At 41.4% G+C, this 24,353-nt stretch overlaps 2 protein-coding genes across 2 annotated transcripts; both read right to left on the bottom strand.

Annotated features, from left to right (window-relative positions):
• Positions 1–4,715: 4,715 nt before the first annotated feature.
• On the bottom strand, positions 4,716–9,237 carry LOC139908044 (acidic mammalian chitinase-like). Its single transcript, XM_071894616.1, has 11 exons — positions 9,213–9,237; positions 9,086–9,115; positions 8,762–8,966; positions 8,489–8,545; positions 7,047–7,212; positions 6,758–6,882; positions 6,529–6,652; positions 6,241–6,423; positions 5,957–6,073; positions 5,151–5,283; positions 4,716–4,993 (listed from the first exon to the last, which is right to left on the bottom strand). The coding sequence occupies exons 1-11, from the start codon at positions 9,235–9,237 to the stop codon at positions 4,716–4,718; spliced, it is 1,443 nt and encodes a 480-aa protein (XP_071750717.1).
• Positions 9,238–12,630: 3,393 nt separating this feature from the next.
• On the bottom strand, positions 12,631–23,215 carry nfascb (neurofascin homolog (chicken) b). The gene is made up of 26 exons (XM_071894540.2): positions 23,140–23,215; positions 22,921–23,026; positions 22,622–22,812; positions 21,787–21,909; positions 21,340–21,558; positions 20,710–20,821; positions 20,346–20,533; positions 20,128–20,259; positions 19,876–20,019; positions 19,146–19,257; positions 18,873–19,036; positions 18,613–18,760; positions 18,325–18,449; positions 18,146–18,247; positions 17,793–17,990; positions 17,604–17,674; positions 17,058–17,280; positions 16,460–16,575; positions 15,753–15,963; positions 15,445–15,567; positions 14,876–15,049; positions 14,104–14,235; positions 13,917–13,986; positions 13,321–13,332; positions 13,044–13,079; positions 12,631–12,865 (listed from the first exon to the last, which is right to left on the bottom strand). The coding sequence occupies exons 1-26, from the start codon at positions 23,213–23,215 to the stop codon at positions 12,631–12,633; spliced, it is 3,543 nt and encodes a 1,180-aa protein (XP_071750641.1).
• Positions 23,216–24,353: the final 1,138 nt, after the last annotated feature.

Here is a 24,353-nt window from a genome sequence, read left to right as displayed (position 1 = left end):
AGCCTTCCCTGTGTCTGTAGTAAACAGGGCTTCATTTTTCTCTGCATGGGGTCGCCATTGAAGGTAACGGGCCATGGAAGATAGTGGACAGTAGAGTTGTAGTCAAGACCACATAAACCGAGGTTGAGTCAAAACCAAGACCAGAGCGAATCAAGTCCGAGTCAAGACCAAGACTTTGAGGGGGGCAAAACTGAGTCAAGAACGAGACCAGACCAATGTGAGTCCCATTCAAGACCATGACTAATCATAGTGATGGCTCAACATTTGCAACATTTTTCTGCTATAATTCCAAAAGAAAGAAAGCATTATTTGGGAATTTTAGTAAAGAAAGATAGCATTATTTAGGAATTTTGGTAAAATACATACTCAGTGACAGAAAGCAATTTTGATCGGAAACATTGTAATTCCATTTCACTGACCTTTGGAAAGGCTCAATACAGTGGGAAGAATGAAACAGAAATGTTAAAACACCTTATTGCTGCTAAATTATGAGTCCCCCAAATTGTCACATCAGCCACTGACATTATACACTGAAATTATACACTCTGCTGAGTGTTTTTCCCATGGTGTAGCCGAGGGCATCACAAGGCATCTCCAGGTCAGGCAGACAGGCAGTCAACAATGCTTTGTGAGACGGCCTCTAGAAGGCGTCTTTGGCTGCGAGATGCAATTTTTCCCATACATAGGTTCATCTGATCTGTGGCGTACTGCCACAAAATAAAATGTTGGTCAATGTATAGAAATTTATGTAAATTGATTTCTAATGTGGCTAATGTGCACATCACGTCATGTTTGCCATTTGGAAAAGCAGTGTACTCAATCCGACAGAGTTGGAACTAAAGTGAAACTTAAAATTCCGCAATTTGCTCCAAACTCACGTGTTACTAACAGGATCTGCTGCGCTACAAACTTTAACATTAAGTAACGTTATTACCTTGTGGTATTTCAGTAACGTTAACAATTAACATAAACTTTCAAACTTAAAATAGTTATTGGTTGCAGTAAAAATAAAAAATAAATCAGACAATGCACAGGCAGGTAATGATGTTACTGCAGTTGTGGTCTCGACCGGTATTGAAATAACATTCCGAGTCCTCTTTGTCCGAGACCCAGTCAAGACAGAGTAAAAATGCAGTCGACTCCAAGACGAGACCGAGAGCTTAAAAATTTGGTCTCTAGGCCAATCTCGAATACTACAACACTAGTGGACAAAAAGCAAAATCAGTTCAAGCAATTGTAACAGCAATTCTCCTACCATCCTTATCAGTTTTGGAGTACTTAAGATGCATGGTGTAAAAGTTGGAGTTGAGGCCTCCCTGCCTCCACTCTTAGACCCTTACATCTCATCCAGAATGCTGCAGCCCAGCTTGTCTTCACCCTTTCTGAATTCTCCCACGTAATTCCCCTCCTATCCTCATTCCACTGGCTCCTAGTGGCTCTGCATCTAATTCAAAACACTGGGGCTTACAAGGCGACCAAGGGCACAGCACCCCCATACCTACAGACCATGATTCAACCCTACACTCCAGCCTGTGCCCTGTGTTCAGCTACTACTGTTCAACTGTCCCTCCCTTCCCTGCGACAAACCTGGCCATCACTCTGCCCGGTCCCAACTCTTCTCTCTCCTCACACCCCAGCGGTGAAATAATCTTCCCACCTCAGGACTGCAGAGTCACTCCCCATTTTCTGTTGCTGACTGAAAACCCATCTCTTCAGACTCTACCTCGCCCCCTGACCTCCTATCCATCAGCCTAGCCCCTATTCCTAGGGTATATATCCTGCTCCCTAACCCAGACCACTTACCAGAACCAGGGTTCATAAACTGCTCTGTCTCTGAATCAAAGCTTTTTCCGCACTTATCTACTGGTAGATCCTGAGCTCATTTATTTTTCTTTGTCATATATTCCCATGATTCTCCCTGACCAAGTGTTCATGTGTTGGACCATATGTTCCACTACATTTTTGCATTTTTTTTTTTTTGCATCGTGTTGCTGATCAAAATCCAAGACTTTTGCTGTCTCAAGCTATTTTCTCAGACTAGTAGAGAACCCCATGCCGAAGATATTTGGTCATGGGGCTGAACGTGAGAAGTTTGACCACCTGGCTCATAAGGTAAGACACTGGGGTAGCCTACTACCAGCTTACTACTCCTCACAACATGTATACTAGGTCATACCTCTCCTTACAGTATTTTTATTACTGATTCTTTGAATTGACAGTTCAGGCTTCCAATGAAGTTCATAATGTCGAATTTGTGGCTGTTTTCTCCACTCTGTAGCAGGTAATTATGTCCCACAATGGATTCAGCATGTTTCCTTCTGTGACCATTGGAATAAATCATTAAGTATCGAGGGCTTGGAGCCAAAGGGGCGTAAGTGCGTTATAGTAGATTTTACAGGAGAGCCAAAACAAATTTTGATCAAACTTGGATCAGCTGCCGTTACCACAGACTAAGCACAATATTTTAACTTTTTGTGTTATCAGATTGAGCATTACTATAAACTTTTTAAAAATGGCAAAAAAGTGAAATACACCTTTTTGGCACAAACATTGCCACAATACAGCCATGCAGTATATGGGCGTATGTAAGTAAACAATTGTAAAACACATTCATTTTAATACAAATCTAGCAATTACACTTCAATCAACACTGAAATATAAAACAAGATCAGAATGAATATCTTTATCTTGAAGTAATGCTCTGCAACTTTCACCAAGGCCTTTAAAATTGTAGGCTACATGGAGCATATCAAATTGATTGATACATTTGGTCTGTTAAAAACTTTTAATAAACCTTTTTAATAAACCTCTATAGACATAAGAAACTACTTTTGATTCTAAACTACTACTTTTTTTTCTTCTTTTGCTAGTATAATACATTTTTGTATGTGTCCCAGGACACATCACTTATTGATGTGTCCTGGGACACACTCAAACACCTGTAAAACTCCTCATAACACTGAGGGATAACTTCAGCTACCAGCAGTCTTACTATCAGAGCTCATCTTGACCAGTTCACACTCCTAACATTATAAAATAACATTTTGAATCTATAGGCCTAAGTATTTCATGGGAATATTAACATATTTACATTCATCTAATGTTGACCTAGAATATTAATTAGGATATGAATAGGATACTAAAAATGATGTGATCATGCTGCCATGCTAGCATTACTTACGTCAGCATGCATTTTGAGTTGACCTAAGCTGTTAGAATCCTCTACCCACAATACTTGTTCAGTGTCAAAAGTGGGGTTTTGCTTGGTGTCAAAAGGGCGTAAGTGCAGTTACGCCCTTTTGGCAGCAAACAAAACCCTACTTTTACTGTTACGGCTTTCAGTTTTTGTTTAATTAAAACTTATGGGTCATGATTTCAGTTGTGTCCTTTTGGCACTGAAAAGATCTCACTGAGAACTTTCAATTGATATATAATACTCATATTCGCCCAAAATCGCACTTACGCCACGTTGGCTCCAAGCCCTCGGTATGTTTTATGTTGCAGCGTAATGGAAAGAAGACCAGACACCAATGGTTTTGTTAGGACACACACAGCTGTCACCATGTTTAATGCAGGAGTTAAGGTACAGCTACCATTTTTAAAAAAGAAAGGTAATTTACAGGAAATTATGAGAATGTAAGCAATTCTATTTTCCTTGACAAAAAACTTCTCTAGCACATCACAGGTGAATGTCATCCCTTCCCTTGCTCAAGCTTATGTAAATTTACATATCCATTTAACACAATTATTACAAGAGGTGGGGTCAGCATTTCTCCTCTTGAGAATTCCTAATTTTTCACCATGAATGATCACAGTTGAACAAGATGTGTGTTGTCTTGTTATCCAGGTCCTGGACCTCATCCAGTCTACAGTAGGAGCTCTAAGAGCGTGTGCTTACTGTCCTTACAACAGTCACTTTGACTTGGTGTTTGCAGTAGTAGCAGTGGGCACAGAGGGCCAAATAGAGAGATAGAGAGCTGTGTGTGTATCTTACAATGTGAAAATGCACTGTAGATGGTCATATTTGCAGTGACTGACTGGATCACCTTAGAAACACTATAGGTGGCAATGACTATAACAAATGACTGAATACAGGACTTAAATGTTAAGGAACCAATGTCTGTGGAGCTCCCCCTGGCGTCATAAACGCGACACTACAGTACAGGGAGCATCAACAGTGTCATTGGTGTGACGCCAGGGGGAGCTCTGCTGACAACATTGTTTCCTAGGTATTTGAGTCTAGTGTCATAAATATGACAGTAGACATGACATAAACTGTCTGCAGCCTCATATCAGAGCCATGCTGATGTGATACAACAGCACCTCTTCTGCTGTGATTTTACTGAGCTTTTAAAACTCTTAATACCACTGTTTAACCAAACAGTTAATTCCATGCACAAAATGTAATCAAGGTCTCAAAACAATGAAGACATGTCCCAAAACTGAATAAATCAACCAAAATAGCAGATAAATTCTGGCAACACTTAAACCAATCAGACCAGCAATCATTAAAATATCAAGCCCTTCTCTGCAACCAGCATTCTCTACAATGTGATTCCTGGAACCAGCTAGTATCAGACCTCAGCAGCATGTGTCAACACCAACACACACCAAGAGACCAACACACACCAAAAGGCCAACACACACCAAGAGCCACAATAGAGTGTAGGGTTTTAGGATTTATTTTGCTTGATAAATCATTTCCACGTGTTTATTTAAGGCCAGTTACAGCACTTGCATTTCTCACTGAAAACAAGATTAGCTGGGCATTTCTGGAGGTAGGTGTATCCCGAGAAACACTGATAAAAGGAGTTGGTGTCTCTGTCATTAATGTAAAGACCGTCAGCCCTCCCCCCACAGAAACCACTGCCAGGAACAGGGATGGTAGTTGTGGTAGTGGCAGCAGCAGTAGTGGTAGCGGCAGCAGCAGTAGTTGTAGCGGCAGCAGCAGTAGTGGTGGTGTTGGATGGGTTCGGGACGTTCGTTGTGATCTCTGGCAGATGGGTGGTTATGGGAGGCAGAGTTGGCAAATCTGGCAAGGTAAAATGTGTTGAAGTGAAGGAAATTGTAGAAAGAGGGTCTTTATTTTGAAGCAGTGATGATTAACTTTTATATGCTGAACTCAGTGTTGACATCTAGTTTTAGTTTACCTGAAGCCAGAAGAGAGCGCAAGTAGCTGATAAGGGGGTATTTTCCCTGCCCACAGAACTGCCCAGCAAAGTCATCCAGGTCCAGAGCCCAGATGAAGGCTCCTCCAAACTTGTTATCTTTCAGATACCGTGCCTATGGAATAACAATTAGGTTTCACAACAACTTCATGCTAGATACTGCACATAAATATAGGCTATCACATACAACAGAAGAGGAAGAGGGTGCCCTCGCTTTACATTTAAAATTTTGGTGATTTCATTACGTGTAACTATTAATCAATTGTTGTAAGCATTCAAACTTTTTCACAAGTATTCAAACTGGAATTACAGAGATAGATTTTTTTATTTTCAAGTGTGTAATGTTCTTACAACCACAGAGCCTCAAACACGAGTACAAATCAATTCCTGCAAAGATTCAAAACTGATCTCAAACCTTTCAAAACTAGCATCCAGCTTTCAAAACTAAGTTTCAACCTTTCAAAACTAGTTTCAAGTTTTCAACTTGTGGCAGTCGTCTCCATACTCCCCCTCCCATCCCCCACCCCAGCACCGATAAAGTACTAGCACACTTGTTATATTTTAGGTTGCTTTTCAAACCTTGAAAATATGGCGACTGTTGTTTTTTTTTGCGCTTTTGTATGCAAGTGTTCAGCTTCATTGCGATCAGCTATCCGGTTGCTGTTGTTAGCTGTTAGCTTGGCTTTGTAGTAATCTAGACTGCTCAAAGCTGTCAAGCATGTAACTAGTTTTCACTTGTTTGCAGTCTTTATAAGCATGGATTGTAAGGCTGATATGTTATATATTACCTTGATTTCAAAGCTCTGCTTGTTATCAAACCCAACCCACTCATTGCCTTTGGTGGCATAGGGCACCATTTGCTCATCAATCCACTGCAGACTGCCTCCTTGGATGAAGGTACAAATCTGCGGAAATGAAAGAATATGATACTGAAACACCATCAACATGATTTGTGGTTTAAAACATCTCTCTATTTATGTTAACTAGATGGTTTGAACAATACTAAGTCAATTTTCCATTGTGTTGTATTAAACTGTCCCAGACTGACTAATGTTGCTGTAGTTTCACTGACCTCATAGTAGGACCAAAACCCAGCCTCCCGGGTATAGGGGCCAGCAGAGGCTGCTCCACTGACTGCTGCTCCAACACCAATAGTTGCTGTAGATGTGCGAAATGTGCGCCCATAGGTGGCAAAACCAAGCATGAGCTTTTCAACAGGAGCTCCTAGGTCTCTCCAGTATTTAATAGCAAAGTCCTGTGGGAAAAAAAGTGTATTAGCCTAATATTTAAAACAATCACTTGTTAGGTATGCAGCTGACAGGTGCTGTGATGGGATGACTTAGTTGAGGATTTTACTCACCACATTGAAATAGATGTTATCTCCCATATCTGAAGAACTGCGGTACAGAGGGCTGTTGTGACCAGTGAATGGGTCCCATGCTCCGTGGAAGTCATAGGTCATGACATTTATAAAGTCTAGGTACCTGTTATACAGATACGCAATGACACAAGCGGATTGATGACAAAATTAAAATAAGTATTTTTTCAATTTTAAAGCAAGGACCTGACTTTTTGTCACATTAACTCACTTTGACACCTCAGCAATCTCATAACCGTTGTCAATGTTTCCCTTCCCAGCAGCCACTGCAGCTGTGAGCATCAGCCTTGGTTTTTTGGTCTCCATAGCTTCTTTTTCATAGGCGGCCAGTAACTCCTAAATCCAAGAGGGAAATTTTTGAGGATAATCGTGTGTTTGATTCATGTTTGAATCAACATCATTTGTGTAGCTCAAATGATGATGCTGTGTTGTTGTGATAATAAATCAACCAGTAGGATCCTGTTGGTACTTCAGTCTGAGGTTTTAATTTCCAAACTGACCTTGCAAAGCAGTGTGAATCTCTCCTTGTCCTCTGGAGGGCTTCCTCGTGCCCCAGGATACTCCCAGTCCAAGTCCAGCCCATCAAAGCCATACATTCTCAAGAAACTGATAGAAGACTGGATGAACCTCTGGCGGTTAGCAGGGGATGAAACCATGATGGCAAATCTGTAGAGATGAAAAACAACCAACAGCTATACTGTTGACAGTGTTCTTCAATATAAACAAGATAAATAATGTAATCCAACGGCCTCAAGCAGCGGCGGCGCTTCCTATAGGCGACATAGGCGGCCGCCTAGGGCGCCATCCCGAGGGCGGCGCCAAAATTGTGCCCAGAAAAAAAGAAGTTCATCAGTGAGTGATCATCACAGTCAGAACATGCTAGATCGTTGATGGGTGTAGTGGAGTGGAGTGTATGTGGAGAGCAAGAAAATGAAAAGGCAAAAGCCATCCGGGGCGCAGTACAAGAAAAAAGAAGCAGACGACAAACGTGCTAAGGAGAAAGGTATGCAATTTTGACTGTTAACTTTGCATTTTGTCATGCTAGCATAATCTTGCTAGTTAGCTAACGTAAGCTAGCGAGTGCTGGGGTCGGGGGGGGTGTGACATTAGCTAACAACATAAACGTTATTGCCATTCAGTCCAAACTGTCTATTTGGAGCAAAACATACAGTATAAAGCGCAAGTTCAACTACACAGTAATTTGCGTCATTTTCGTTGTGTCATGAAATTTAAATTTGAGTAGACAACGTTGGACTACTTTTGCTCCTTGTTTTACTGAGACTGAGTTACAGTTCTACTCCCAGCTATCTCCCAACCTGCTCCCGAAGAGTAGCTTTGAGTAGCTTTAAGTCTCTTTCAGTAAAGTAATACTAAAAATTACACTACGTGAGTTGATTTAAGTGACATGAGTCACAACTGGGGAGGATTTACTAAATTGTTTTGAATGTAGCGTAATGTATTAACCAATCAAGGGCGATGTGTGCGTCGGGTAGGCTTACGTTGTGCTTCGGGTGAAGGTAAGATGCCTTTGCAGTTTATTTTCATGACTTTTTGCTGGGCTGTGCTTTTTACATATTTACTGTGTTGTTTTTCTTGATTGGAGGTTGCGTATTTAGCAATTGGCAATGTGTGATGGTGGTTAACGGGACATGCACGTTGCGCATTTGGCATTGCGTAATGGTGATAGGGACACATAGTTTTTGGCATCTGGCATTGCGTAATGGTGACAGCATATGGCAATTTGGTAACAAAATACATGTCAGGAATGAAGTAAAGTGCAAAATTTCATAAATAACATTGAGTTGGCAACCCTACGTGAAATAGTTGATAAAACGTGACAACGTGTGGATGGGCAGCATTTATAGTTTTGCCCAGGGTGCCAGATTGGCACGCGCTGGCACTGGCCTCAAGACTCCATGCTATTGAGGCGTTTTGAACTCACTGTGCTGATCCGAAATTCCACCCACCAACAGCCAGCAGAGTCTTCAGCCCAGGGTTTCTGTAAAGGAGTTGCATAGAAACTCTCTGATTGACAATGAATGTGTCACTGAATAGAATATTTGTCAAACACCTCAGCCAGTCATATGAAAAACATTCCAACTTCAACAACACTTTGTGTCATTAGTTATTGTAAAATAACAGTTGACATGACTACAGATTTATGGCTAACAGTAAAGTTTAATCCTTGGTCTTTTGCACAGCATGTTCAACTCACCTATTCTTGAGTCCATTGAAGGCCTTATAGAGAACGTCATCATTCCACTCGTAGGTGACCAGCTCGTTGGCATGGTTGATTATTGAGAAGGCATAGATCAGGTGTGTACAAAGGTTGGGGTCAACATTGTCAGGCGTATATCTGCCAACGCCTGGTCTATACTGGGACCAGTTGGTGAAGTAGCACACCAGTTTGGTAGACGACACTTTTGGATAAGGGAGAAATCATTAGAATAAAGCTTCCCTTCTGAGTAATGGCAATTAAGAAGAGTATAATATTGCAAATATCAAAAAAATATTAAATAAGAAGAGAATTGATTCATACCCATTTGAAGGCCCATTAAAAGCGACAGTCCTAAAAAAAATAGACGTTTTGTTTGAGAAACTGCACCATACTTGTACAGTAACACTGCCTTTAAATGAATTACAGCAACTGTAAGAATCTAACTTACCAGCCAAGATTGTTAGGCGAGCCATGGTGTGTTAGCCGGGCTCTCTCCTCAAAGTGGCCTGCAAGGATAGTTGTGTATCATGAATCCTTATAAGGTTGCATTACGCCTACACCTAATTCAACACCTGAGTTCCTCTAACTTGATAAAAGTAATACTAAAAGCAACAGTGTGTTGTTATGACTTACCTGTTTCTAAGTGAGGGACTAGATGTGCCTCTGGTCCCTCTGGGAGTCATTTATATACATAGATGTGATAAGACGGGGGCAAAGGCTGCATTCCAGGAAGGTGTAATGGATTCTCCAGGACAAGATACATAATGTCATAATGAGCTGTCAGATGTTAGAGATTTATCTTTATTGTAGGTAAGGTTATGTAAACCATGTCTCTGTAAAGTGTCTCAGATCATGAGAAGTGGCCAATCCATACAGATAAGATGACCTTGAAAAACATGAGCAACTGCATTGTATTTTAGGTTATTACAGGATTTGGGAACATTGATAGTTTCCATGGTGCTCATGTAGGATGACACTAACACACCACTTCTGAGCTTTTAGTTTCATGATATCTTTCAGACTCGCCATCATGATTGTAGGGCCTACCTCTGGCAACAACATTTGTTTAATGTTGTAAGCAGGCCTGTAGTTCTTGAGTCCAGTTTTGACTCAGACCTGTCTTGGTCTCAGACACTATTGGATGTTGACTCAAGTTTTTCTTTTCTTTCTGACTTTTTTTCCCTCCTTGTGCAATTGTTTACAATCTGACCTGACCGTCAGCAAAACTAGATCATGCTGCCAGTGACACACTTTCACCCCACAGCAGTCTGTGCTGCGGCAGAGAAAAATAGTTCTGTGATTTCCTGATTAGTGAAAGTGTGCATAATGGCAGAATTGTGTTATGAAATCAGAGCTAATTTTAATTTACGTTTACTCTCAACTACAAATTCCTCTTGAACGTTACACCTCGATGACGGGGGAAAACCTATTTAGTGGCATTGTGCCAGAAACACAGCGTGACACTGACTTAACGTTAGAGAGGAATGTGCCTTTTGTTTTTGGAAAGAGTGAACGTAACCACGCACTCAGCATTTCACATTCATTTGATTTGAATAAAAAACGCATAGACAAGTTCTGTATTCTCGTTTTCTGACTCGGTGATCAGACAGTGTGCGACCGGGGTGAACAAGAGGAGGGCTGCGCCTGGCACCGGCGTCTCCAATGCGCCCTGTGCGTCATAAGGCATCATTATTTATTACCTTGAGACATCCAGTCCAATTACCTAACACCTTGAATTTGTCGGATTTAATTGTGACAAACTGGGTCTCTGCTAAAAGACTGTAATGTACGTGCTTGAGCCTAATTCACACCATGTCAGCCTATAATGACATATAGATGCTTTTTGGACAAATGATCGGGTTTGGAACTAAAGCAACAAAGACACTATTTAGTTGTAGCCTAGACGTTCTACCGACAAGGACTATTATTATTGGAGGGGTTTCTAAGTTGATGTGGAGTCGGCCTGGAAATTAACTGAGTGTAAAGGCCATTTTTTGCTTTATTTTACTACTTTGCCATCTCAGTCACCGTTTCCCACTGTCTCCAAAATGTTCGTACGCATGGGTCAGAGTTTACGTACAGGTGCGCACATTCTCCCGTCAAGTTTGTTTTTATAGATCACAACTTTTGCGTGGGAAGTGGCGTACGCCTCTTTCAGGCCCCGTTTTGTGCGTACGCAACAGTTATAAATGAGACCCCTGGTCTTGGAATTGGTTAAGGTGGTCTTGACTAAAGCCCTTGTTGTAAGTTCCTTCAGACTTTAAGATTTTGACATTAATTGCTGTAATCAATGTGTTACGACAATAAAACCTTAATATTACGCAAGTCCAAGGCTATTTCATAAGAGCCTTCATAAAGTAGAGGAGGTTATTAGATAAGATATGGTTTTCCATTAAACTGTATGATCCCTGGATGAAGTATTTATGAGTTATATTAAGTTCACAATTGACCTTACATTGTCTAAACTGTCCAGGTGCCATAAACCCCACACATTTGGTACTGTAAGCAGTTTAATACTAACTATAAGAATTATTTGCTAGTATTTGAGTCAGGTCTGGTTGACCCTCAAGGTTATACTGGACAGTAGACCAGTACATTAACATAACTTCAAAACATGAGAATATAACTCAAATCTCAACTCAAATCTCAAACTGATGAAGACCATACAAAAAGACTTCCCTCTTAGGAAACAGACTTGCTCAATTAAATATTCACAATCATATAAAAAATGCTGCAAATCTGTCCATCAAAAACAAGATCTTTATTTACTTTAGAGCACAACTGTGGTAATACACAATAATGTTATGAGGGGAAAAAAAACGAAAGAAGCAGTAAGGCTGTTACATTAGGATTAATTATATCCATTTATCTCCATTCTGAGTGAAATAGAGAGACATCTAATAAGACCATTTTATAGATATACATCAGTGACTGTCTGATTTTATAGCTGGTTTGTGGCCAATTGCTGCTTGCTGATTCCCCTGCTGGTTTGACCTCCTGTCCCCCATCAATAGTGAACTATCAAAATGCGAACCAACAATATTACACTGGCAGTGCAGATGAATCATTAGTCCCTGGAGAGATTTTATTATCCTTCACCTATCACCGAGAACATTTGATACTGCCACAATGTACTTTCATCACTGGTGTATAAAATGAAGAGAGGCAAATATAAGTTTTGGGATTATATAATGTGTCATGTGATCCTGAAAAGTATGGTATGTGGTCCATTAAAACTATCATCATACAAAACAAAAAAAACATGATTCTCATTAATCAAATTAGCAGAAAGAAAGAAAGAAAGAAAGAAAGAAAGAAAGAAAGAAAGAAGTGATGTAGCGCAAGTAGTTAACTTGGTCTTCTTTATCAGTTGCAACTGCTTTTATCAACATGATAAACTCAACAACCTCTATCTCCTTTGATGTGCAGTCAGTATCTCTCCATTACTAGTAGGTACTCTCTCTCTCCCTCTCTCTCTCTCTCACACACACACACACACACACACACACACACACACACACACACACACACACACACACACACACAGTGTAGTTATTTACAGGAAATGCAACAGAAGTAACAAAGTGTAAAGCTTCCTTTTTATCAGATGGGTAAGTGTCTCATCTCCCGGAGCATTGTCCCAGCTGTTCCACCATATTCTTGTTAAAATGCTTGTGTATTGCATTGTCAATGCAGACCAAGGTGTGAGGAGATAGAGGCTCCAATTGTTCCCTCTTGCAGGCACAGCAAAGATAGACCACAAGCACCATGATTCCTCCGGGTTCTTAATACAAGGTGGAGGCTACAAGCATGGTAAAGTCAGACGACAGAGTGGAGTTTAAGTGAGGAAGCTGGTCGGTTGGAGGTTATGCCAGGGAGTAGATGGCATTCATTGGAGAGTGGAGCTCCAGACTCCCACCAAAGTCCAACTCCTCCCTGACATCTCTCCTGCTCCCTGTGTACTGGCCGATGAACGAGCCATCCTCGTTGAACGGGATCTCACCGCCTTCGCCATAGTCCACCAGACTGTCGTCGCTGTCTGTTCGCTTCATCATTGCCTCCACAGACGCCTGGCCTCTCTGGAGCCCTCTCTCCTCCTCCCTGCAAAAAACAAGATGACATTAGAGGCATAATTTGCTATGGTTACCCGATATCAGCGGAGGAGAAGATGCAGATTTAAAGCTCAACTGTCACTAGCCAGGGATTTATACAAGTATGATGGTGATATAATTTCTTCTTATGTATCAACTTTACAGCAATACATTGACAGAATACATACCGCCGTGGATAGGGAAGAGTGGAGACACGTGCTATCCTGAAATATTAGAAGGGTTTCTATGAGATCATTATTGAAAGGGTTTGTTTGAGAGTATAGATGATCTGATAATATTTCATTTATCACCCACTCAAAACATGCCTATAGTACTACCAGTAGCCTGTTGAATATGCTGTTTACAACTCTCTTCCACACTTCTGTCTGTTAGATTTAAACAAATGAATGAATATGAAATCATACAGTTGAAGTGTCAATGTGTCAATGTTTAGTCTTTTCATACCTTTCAAGAGACCTGGAGTGGCCCAGTGCGAAAAGAATAGGGATGGAAGTTTGGGGGAAAAGTAGGTTTAGATAGAAAGGGTAGAGTAAATAGAAAAATTCATAAGATATTGGGAGTATGATCAAGGAGTTACCAAAAATAAAGACATTATTACTGTGGGCAGCACTTTACGTGAAGTCTTTCTGATACCTGTGCAACAATTACTTTTGTTTAAAAGTATCAACTCACCAAAGAGAATGCTAATGCACAGTTATAGAGCAACTTGATGTAAAAATATGCCCATTGTCATTATATTCTTTAACAATGATAGTGCTGTGTGGTACAGTGTTAGAAATGCAATGACTTATTGAGTGTTGAGTATTATTACCATGCTATGCTATCAATACTGGTGCATAGTTTAAGATACCTTTGAAACCTCAAATGAGTGTTATAAAAATGTTATAAAACACTATGTTTGATAAGACATGGCACAGACTGATAACTTAAGATGTACTTGTAAAGTACATCTTGTACTTTTTTCTGGTAGCAGCAGTGACACTTGCCTTAAGTCATTTATTCATTTCCAATCAGTCCAATCAATCAGTTGTAAAGCTTACCGATAGTCAAATGAACCCTCCTGATCTTTGTCATCCACCGGCTCCAATGAAATGTCTTTTTTGTCCCGTACTGAAATTGAAACAGGCTCCCTTGTTAGCGACATGAACTTCTTCCCCATCCGGTTCAGAAATATGGATCTCTACATAAAAAGTTATATGAGAAAAGTGCAATGAATCGCCACCGTACCTGGGTATTTCCCCCCTCGGCTTCTCTTGATAAAGCAGACTATGAGAAGGATGAGCACAATGAGAGCCACAGCACACATTATTCCAATGAACCAGCCTTGAGTGGAGATGTCCACCTGGTCCCGAGCGTAAGCTGTAGATGGATACACAAACACATACCGTATTTCCTCTAATAGTGGCCGGTAGTCAATTAAAAGCCGGGTCTCTGATAATGGCCGGGGCCGTGGTCGACACAAACAAATAAAGGCCGGCCCCAAATACAGGCCGGGGAAAAAAACAAAGGAAAAAACAACGGTGGATACCAGTAAACTCCTGGTGCCTGTTATATAATGTAACTGTAGTTTGTAGTAATGTACAAGTGCCACAAGATGGCTCGGCCGGCGGAAGTCTCTGGAGCATGCCATCGTCGATTACCATAATTATCGGTAATGCATTGCAGTAACAAAAAAACGGCTACCTAACGTACCCCAACAGAAGCAGATCAGAAAACAAGGAGGCTTCGTACTAAAATATGAGCAAATATACTTATCAAACAGAGGGAATTAGAAATAAAGGCCTGTCTCTAATATAAGCCTGCTTCCAATAAAGGCCTGGTACCCTCTGCAGTTGAGGTAAATAAAGGCCCGGGCCAATATCAGAGGAAATACGGTACACAAAAAGCACACATGGAGAAAAAAAACACACCTGCGTACACACATCATCAAAGTCATCGTTCGCATGCTGATTTGATAGACCACTAAATGTCTTGATGCATGGACCAAGTAGTAAACTACCTTCAGTGGTGTAGTGGGGTGACTCCTCTGTATACCATTCCCCGATCCCGACCCGAGTTCGTGCTGCCAGGGAGAATCTGTACCGAGTGTAGCGGTCGTATCGCCGAACAGAGAAACTTGACACATTTGCAGGGAACTCCTCCACCCGCAGCTCCTCTCCCCTGGTGGCATTCACTGGGGCGAGAGGGAAACTGTCAGCGAGCTACGAGACCTCTTCATGCTGCGAGAGTGCACACGACTGAGCTATTAAGTACCTTACCTGCTTTTAGAGTGCCTACATAAGTGTTTATTGCCCTCTCAAGAACACACTTCAGTGGGTTCGACGAATATCCTGGTCTTTGAGTGCATATTTAAGTGCGCTATTATGTGCTGTGGGGATGCGCACTTAAGTGTCATGTGAAAACTCTTGTCGGCTGTATTTAGTGGAATATATCCCCACCTGTTATAGAAACTTTGGTATTTCTCCAAGGAGGAAAGCAGAATAGTACATTATACTTTGAAAGTGTAGTCTATGAAGGCTGAAAAATCTCTGGAGGTATTAAAGAGTTTCCAATAATGAGCTGGCCTACCTGTCTGGTACTTGAGGGAATACCCAGTGATGATTCCATTGGGTTCTGCCGGCCGGTCCCAGTCGACATAAATAGTGTCCAGATGTCGCTGTTGGATCCTGAAGGATCTGGGAGCAGATGGTACTACAGGCAGACACAGAGCAGGACACAACAAGCATAAGGTTTGGAAATAAACATATTTACTTGAGCTTTACTTGCACTGGGAAGAGGACAAACAGACCGAAAATGGTCTTTTTTATACCTATACTTAGATGTTTTAATTAAGGTAATATTAATATCCTGAACATTGGTTATGTGACTAGTCTTACCTCCTTCAGGTGTTGAGAAATGTACAGTATTACTGGGCGGCCCTTCATATCGATTGTTGGCCACCACTATGTACATCTTATAGTTGCTGTAGGGTAAGAGCCCAGAAAGGACCCCAGAGAGCTCTGGGTCATGACCTGAGAACACTTTAGATTTCATAGCCCTGCTGACACTCAGCCATCTCAGCTGGCTGCTGTCCCTCCAGAAGTACACCTGGGAGATGGAGAGACGACACACCCAGCATTTTGATTTTGCTGCAGTGCCCCAACAGCATTGGATTGTGAATTTCGGTAACACTTTATTTGGATAGTCCAGTGTTAATACTCAGCTATCGGGACAAAAAGTAGATGCTCAACAAAGTGTCATTTGTCTATTTGCTGCATCTCTACAGACTATGTAACCCTAACCCTGACTTTAGCCTAACCCTAACCCCATTTTAAACCTAAGCACAACCCTAAGATTAACACTAACCCAGACATTGAATATTTAGACTACTTTTCACACTGTATCACCTGAAACTCAGTAGACTTTTTAGTGACACATTATAGTCCCTTGATAGTAAGTTGTGTACCAGCATTGGACTATCCAAATTAAGTGTGCCCTGAATTTCTTTTGTTCCGTTTATGAACAGGCATTAAGCAATAGCTTGATAATATTTTAATAATAGCTTAAATCCATAATGCCATACTACATTTCACAGTAGACACACCTTGTATTCTTTCAGTTCTCCCATGATAGAGCTGCGAGACACCGGGTCCCAGTGCACAGTCACCTCGGTGCTCTCTATGTCGGACACTCTCAGGTTGATGGGTGCAGCTAGGGGACCTGGGGAACATACAGATGATACACTACTAAAGGGAGAAGTGTTCAGAGATTGTTGAGTGGTTAAGTCCGCTGCCTCTGAAGCCATGTGTGTTTCACTGCTGGCCAAGGATCAAATTCTGTCAGAACTATCACCCCTGTGTCTCCCCTCCTCCGTCTCCCTCTCTGCTTTCCAACTAATGCAAAAAGAACACTATTGATTCAAGTAAACAGTCACAAAGATGAAAACTAAATATGGAAATACAATACATACATCACAATAAAATCAGCTAGTGCTTGTCTGAGACTGCCTGAAGACAGTTTATCCATTCGAAGCATGTAGCCTAAACTATCTTTTTGCATTAGATCTCCTCTCTTTATTTTTCTAGTGTCACTGGACACCCATAGCTGGATATGAGAGAGAGAAAACTATTAATGGGACCTGTATCCCATCTATTTATTGATTGTAATGTTGCTGATTGACAATGGATGATGTTGATACTTACGGTCTTCCCCGGAGTAACCAATGACAACAGGAGACTCTGGGCCCAGCCCAAAGTCATTGACAGCCTGGACCTTGATCTCATACGGAGTGAAGGTGTCTGCATCATAGATGTAATATCTCAGCCACTTTGTAGTGGCATTCTTCCACTCTTCTCTGGAATCTCTCCTTCTCCACCATACCAAATATTTCAGGTGGGGCCCGTTCCACTCTCTGTAGGTCAGAGGCTGAGGACAAGATCAGACAGGGAAATTATATTCATGTGGACGTTATGCACACGGAAAGAAAGTTCATGAGGTGCTGATCACTGGCACAAAAATCTCACATGAAAGAAGAAAAAAGCATTGCACGCCCTATGCATAATATGCATAGAGTGTGCATATGCATATTTTTTTACTGATGACATTTCGACATGAAGCCTTTTCTTCTTTCAAGGGAAATCATATTTAGCAATGATTATTATCATTTGATTTTATTGTGATAGGAAGCATTTGATAAATATTCAAGATAATCAAGCATAACAGTTTTAGGAGGATACAATATGTATTACCTCCCAGCTGATCTCCATGTTATTTCTCCATGTACCCACTCCTCTTATGTTCTTTGGGATGACATCAGGGGCTGTGCAGGAAAACAAATCCAGTCGTGAGATCATTGACCTTTGACTGCAAATATGCATTTTGTCAGAGAACAGAGCGTAAGCAAGCAAACGTCTGTTGTTCATGAGCATGAAACCCACGTGCGCCGCCGGTCTGGAAGCGCATGGATGGACGACTGGGACGACTTGGTCCAACGGCGTTGACAGCGATGACCCGGAACTCATAGTAACTGAATGGTGAAAGTTGCAGAATGACAGAGTTGAAGTTCCCTGGGTACGTCGACAGGTTTCTCCACTTGCCTGGCAACCAGTCATCTTCATCATACTGTACAAGGAACTCTGTTGGAGAATTGCACAAGGGCGAGCTATTAATTATTCAAATATTGTTTACTGATAGAAAACAGCCAAAATGTCTGGTAATTATAACAAGAATGAACATAAAACAATAACACACACCATAAATGTAGAATTTTAGTTAGTTGCAGGGTTGTTACCTGTGATGGGGCTGTGGTTGCTGTCTCCAGAAACCCAACTGAGTCTTACACTGCGCTCGTATGGATCTGATAACTGCAAGTTAGTGGGCGGGTCAGGACGGTCTGCACAAAAGAGGATGAAAAGTTACAAAGCATAACATATGTTCAATGAAATGTCTTTTATTTTAAACGTGCCATACCCATCACCATTAGGCGTGCAGAGGCAGACTTCTGGTCCATATCAGTCGTGATGATGCAGGTATAATTGCCCTCATCCCCTCTGTTTACATTAGTGATGACCAGATTTGATTCATCCAGAGAGATCCTGAGGATTACAAAGAAGTACTAGTGGCACCAGGAAGCTGATTGGTTTGAGTAACAGTCTTGTATTTAATCACGAGAAAACAAAAAGTGTATCTTCCATTGCACTGACAGTCTTTATAGATACAATTTCAAAAAGAAGATATCATTTATTAAAAATGTCTCACCTCCAGCCAAGGGTGACTGCCTTTTTGTCTTTCATCCAGGTGGTTGTGACAGAGGTGCTGACATCGGATTTCACGCCACACTCAAAGCGCACATCGCTTGCACGGATAACTTTCATATTCTGTGGTCTTTTGGTAATCATAGTAGGCTCTGAAAGGAATGGATGAAAAGCTCTAGAGCATTACACAGGCAAAAAGTGTTTGTGTGTCATAATATAATCTCTAACTGAAAGATTTTTGGCATGAACCACTGCGAACTTCACCTTTAACTTCTATTCGGACTTGACTCTCGTCTCTTCCTGCGATGTTGCTGACTATGCACAGGTAAGTTCCCTGGTCATCGACCCGTATGCGCTTGATCTCTAGGGTCCCGTTACTGTAGACCTTAAAACGATTTCCTTCGAGATTCCCCTGCCCATACTTAGACCTGTGTGAAGAGACGCACAAGCACACACACATGCAGACACGCACCACTTGAAGCTGATGTGTGAAGATACTCTTTACAGAAAAGTATCAGATAAAAAGCATGTCCTCACCATCGCAAGTCAGGCACTGGAGAACCAAAGTAGCGGCAGTCTAAGAGGGTGCGGCTGCCCTCTACCACCTTGATGAGCTCATTCCTGGGCCCAAGGATACGTGGCGTTGCATCTGGAGATATAGAAAGCAAGACCAGTGCCATACTAACTTAAAGGAAAATTCCCCCCTCAAATATACTGTTATATACCATTAATTTATGATGTTCAAAGCATTCCAGGAGTTATTTTGTGATGAAGTGTTGGAATTTGCTTTTTTGGTGTACCCACTTTCCTTCAACCTGGATCAGCCACCTCTACTAAGTGATTTCCTACATCTCACAGAATGACTTTTGACAACACCCACAAAACGGACTCTAGAAAGAAGCTCTTGCTCCTTGATTCTGAGGGATTGCCACCAAAAGCTGATGTTTACCGTTTATGTTTTAGATAACTGAAAAAGTTTTCTCCTATCAACTGCATTGTAGCTGCACTAGAAATATCTCGACGTGACACTGCATCGTCTACATTTGGCTAGTTAGAAAGAAGAAGAAGAAAAGTAGACCAAAGAAGAAAAGAAGAAAAGTACACCAAAAAACAACAAATTGGACCCAGAAATGCAAGGTACATTGCCAATAGTTGTTTTTTTCACAGTGTTAAAGTGTTTTAGGGTGGATTTTCCATGGTATTTCATGGTACATGGTATTCAATATTGTACACTGTATGTGACATGGATGACAGAGTGGTAACTTACGTAATACGTTGACAAAAGCATTGGCCATTAAGTATCCAAACTGATTTGAAGCATTGCACTGGTAGACACCAGTGTTTGCAAGCGTCACACCGCGGAAGGTCAGCGTGTCTCCTGACACCTGCCTGTTAGGGTTCGGTGTGGCAGCTGGAGATGAGAGACATAGTAGAAAAATACTGTATCTGTAATATTATTGAGAAATGTTATTTACAGCTTGTAGGTATGATCTGCAATGCTGTTTGGGTGGACACCTACTTTCAATTGGTTCCCCGTTGATAAACCAGCGGATTGTGGGCCGAGGGATCCCATCAGAACGACATACCAAGCGTCCATTTTCCTCAGGGGCCAAGACCAAATTAATGGGCTTCTCCAGCCAAAATGGGGCAGCTGTCAAGCACAAGTTCTATGTTAGTTGCGGAAAAACATTCTTGTGTGGTAAGGAAAGAGAACATGTTTCTGAAAATGCGTCTCACCTTTGACTCGGACAGTTATGGTGTGCTCAATGTATCCAATCTTATTGGTAGCAGTGCAGGCATATTCACCCGCATCATCAAAAGACGCCTTGGGGATTTGAATCATCTTGTTGAAGTTCTTTACTTTCATGTGTGATGTCACCGCCAAGTCTTCACCATCCTTGGTCCAGGTAATGTGAGGAGTTGGCCTTCATTATAATGATAAACAAAGCTTTAGTTGGGATGACTTTTATGAAATTGTGAAAAGGTGAAGATCACACACATGCCCAAAAATCAATCATATCCCTCAGTCTGTCACATCTATTTAATACTGGCATTGAATATAGCAACAAACTGGTCCTCTTGGGATTTCGAGTTGACTCACACTCCTGCAGCGATACACTCCAGGAGCAGCTCCTCCCCCTGCAGGACCAGTATGGAGCTAGATGAGCCTGTGGGAGACAGCCAGGCGGGGGCAGCCTCGGCCACTGTGCGAGCTGCAGAGGGAACACACACCACAACACACCAGTCATACGAGCCTCAAGCATTCAAGAAGCTGGTTTGAGCATAAGAGAACTTAAGGCAGCAGCGTAGGTTGACAAGCAGAGGAGGTCATTCATTTTAGAAAGCAAACTCAGAAAATAAGGAAGGGCAATTGAAGCAGAGCACACACTCACCACACTCGGTAAGTAAGGCTGGAGCGAAACAATGATGAGTCTTTTTAGGGATTGTCTGAAATAAAACAAAATGCTCCGTAAGTCTGTAAGTATGTCAATGATAAAAAAAAGCAGGATTACCAGCAGTAATGGGGAAAATAGACAAAACAGTTAGAGAGTAAAAAAAAGGCCGGTTAGTACCGAGAAATAGAATAGAAGCTCATCTGTTAGAGTACATAAAGTGTGCAGAAGTATACTTTGACAATGTATTGATTATTATTCCATGTCCATATTGTAATACTCCATCCAGCCTGTGTGGTGCCGCAGTATCCAAGTGTCAGTGCACAATCATTACTCACTTGTAAGCACCTTGACAACCACAGGCATCTTCTGCTGGATACTATTCTTGTGAGGGAAGCGGGCATTACAGCAGTAGTCAGTGGCAGAGTCATTGATCAGGACGTTAGAGAAGTACAGATCTCCGTTCACTCCCATGGATACCCTGCGGTCCTGCCGCACAGGCTGCATGGTGGGGAAAGCGGTCTGAATTGGCCAGTTAAAAGGTCTCGCAAAGGAACCTGAAATGAAAAATGGTGCTGTGAATGTATCTGAAAGTCAAATCACAGGAGATGTATCACAACAGCCAGAATTCCTGAAGTAATGAAAGCTTGTTTGTTCAGGAAAGAGCAGATTAATAAACAATATCAGTGCTTGACCATGCACTTCATTTGTATGGTATAACCAGTTCACGTCTGTGTATCAGAAACCTTTACATAAACAAGATTTAAGTCTAGAAGGGCACTTACAGCTGGACATCCAGTAGGTGTCAGGTTTAGGCGGGCCAGGCGGCGGGTCACAGGACAGGACCAGAGGCAAGCCGACACTGACCACCACAGGCTCCAGAATCTCCCTGGGCCAGAGAGGAGCTCCTGCAGAAACACACGAGTACATTTCTTCAAATTTTGAAGACTGAGATTTGAAATGGTAAACTATAAATATTCGGTAGATTGGAATTTATTTAATTGATCAATGTTCATTGCTTTCATACAGTGAGTATCTGGACAGCAACAAATGGTTGATGCTGAACTCCATAGTCACTTAATTTGGTTGTGAAATGGCTCGACTAAGAGATCAGAGTGCACTATCAGCTTAAATTTGAGGGTATCTTCTACTATATAAACAAACAATTAAAGAACCACAGCCCTTTTTATACATAGTCTCCCCCATTTTAGTATTTGCTCATATTATACCTGTGTTGAGAGATTATATTCAATATACAGCCAAGCATAAAGAAAGCTGAATCCTCACAGAAACAGTGAAATGGAAATAGGCTTGAAAGAAAACCTTGACAGATGTCACATCTGCTGATGTTTATGCATTGCAGATTTTTACAAGCCATTGCACAGTACAAATGTGTGACTACATATGGAAAATGATTAGTTTATTGAATACAATCTTAATCTGTGTAATTACTGATGAAAACATTTTGTTACTGTCATTTCACTTACAAAGTAATAATCATGTGGATTGTGTTGCTGCCCAAATATTTACTGAGGTCACTGTACATCTCCTGTCAGTGCTATGTCTGTAATGGATACATACAAATATTTTATTCTATAATAGTCATCATAATGAACTCACTGGATAGTCGCAGTCTGATCTTGTTGGAGTATGCAGAGCCATACTCGTTGGAAGCAATACACTGATACTCTGCCTCGTATTCTTCTGGATTGTTCCAGGCGTAGATGTCCAGTGTCCCCGAGCGTCTGCGCATCGATGTCTGAGGGTCACGTGCCACATTGAAATACTTCCCGTTGCGCCTCCATGAGAAACTTGGTGATCAAGCAAAGTGTGAAGCAAGACAGAAAAACCATAAATTGGTTTGCAGAGAATGAAGTTGGTATTTGCAAAAGTGTTGACGGTGCTGCGTCAGCGCTTACATTGGATGAGGGTTTCCTTTGGCTTCACATTCTATGACCATGGTGTCTTTCGGGTCAACAATATGCTCCTTCAAAGACTGCTTTATGATGGTTGGGGGCTGTCTGACTGTAGGCGGGGAAATAAATGACCTTAGTACATCAGGCACTTATCATGCGAGAGGACAACAGATATTACAAATTACAAGCAGCAAATGGACAGACCATAAATTATTGACTCACTTTCCAGTGGTATGTCCAAAGCCCATACACTCTGCCATAAAAGCAGCAGTAGAGTTGGTTCGACCAGTGTCCCCATCTTTACAGTGCATGGAATCCAGCAATACTTTTGTCTGCTTATTCTCCTATTCTCAAAATTGAATGAGGAAAAACAAAAAAGACACCTTCAAGACTTTCATGTTGTGCAATGACAACCCTAAACGTAAGATGTGAAACCTTGCATCCTAAACGTTCTCCGCGATGCATTTGCCTTGCAGCAATGAACATCTCTCCCACTTGGATCACACCATCACACTCTCCAACAGAGCAGTTCATTGTTATTTTCACACATCACATCCAGCAGCACGAGAGCAGGGGTCAAACTGTGTCTCAAGCCGACTGCATCCCATCCATGAAAATGAACCCCCTGAATGCATTACAGGAGTAAATTGTAGTGTTCACTTGTACTGTGTCTGACTAGGTTGAACAGCAACTGAAATTAAATGGGACAAAACACAGTCTCTGGAAGTAGAATGAGGACTTGTGATGATACACAGTATCACAAACAAAGGCACAATACATCAAGAGACCCTGAATCAGTGTGGCTCTAATGCTTTTCATTACATGTTTCTTCAAAAGCTCAAGTTATCACTATAAATATGTAATAAACCATGACTTATGTTGCAGAGTATAAACATAACAAAACATAACTATTTCCTGTGGCACAGTTGGCATTAGCCTACCTTTCTCTCATGTAAAGTCAAATCAGGGATTTCTCCTCCCCATCTCTGCGGCTTCCCCAATGCATTGATAATTCCAATGAATTTCTCCAGGAAATTATCCTTGTTTGTGCAGTATACCAATTAATTCCTTAGCCCTTCAAATAACAGGTCAAGAACCCCAGAGGAGTGGATGAGCTTCAGTAATACAGTTTCTGTCTGTCACTGCCACTTACACTCTGCCCACCCATCTCATGAATAATGAATGAGCACCATACACCACCTACACCTCACCCACTTCACTGCTCTTGCCAGGCTCTCATAATTCTTAACAACTCATCTCCATCAAGCACAATCACAAAGTTTGTCTGCACAAAGACATAAATACATAACAAACAAAAGTTCTAAGAAATGTGACAATAACTGTTTCGAATTGCTTACGTCAAGACTTGGGGAAAGAATAATGTGGTATTTTATCTATTTCTGGCAGAGAAAGGCAGGGCATGACATCCTTTTCTT

This window comes from Centroberyx gerrardi, chromosome 14 (assembly GCF_048128805.1).
Source record: "Centroberyx gerrardi isolate f3 chromosome 14, fCenGer3.hap1.cur.20231027, whole genome shotgun sequence".
Lineage (NCBI taxonomy): Eukaryota > Metazoa > Chordata > Actinopteri > Beryciformes > Berycidae > Centroberyx > Centroberyx gerrardi.
This window is presented reverse-complemented; position numbering and strand designations above follow the sequence as displayed.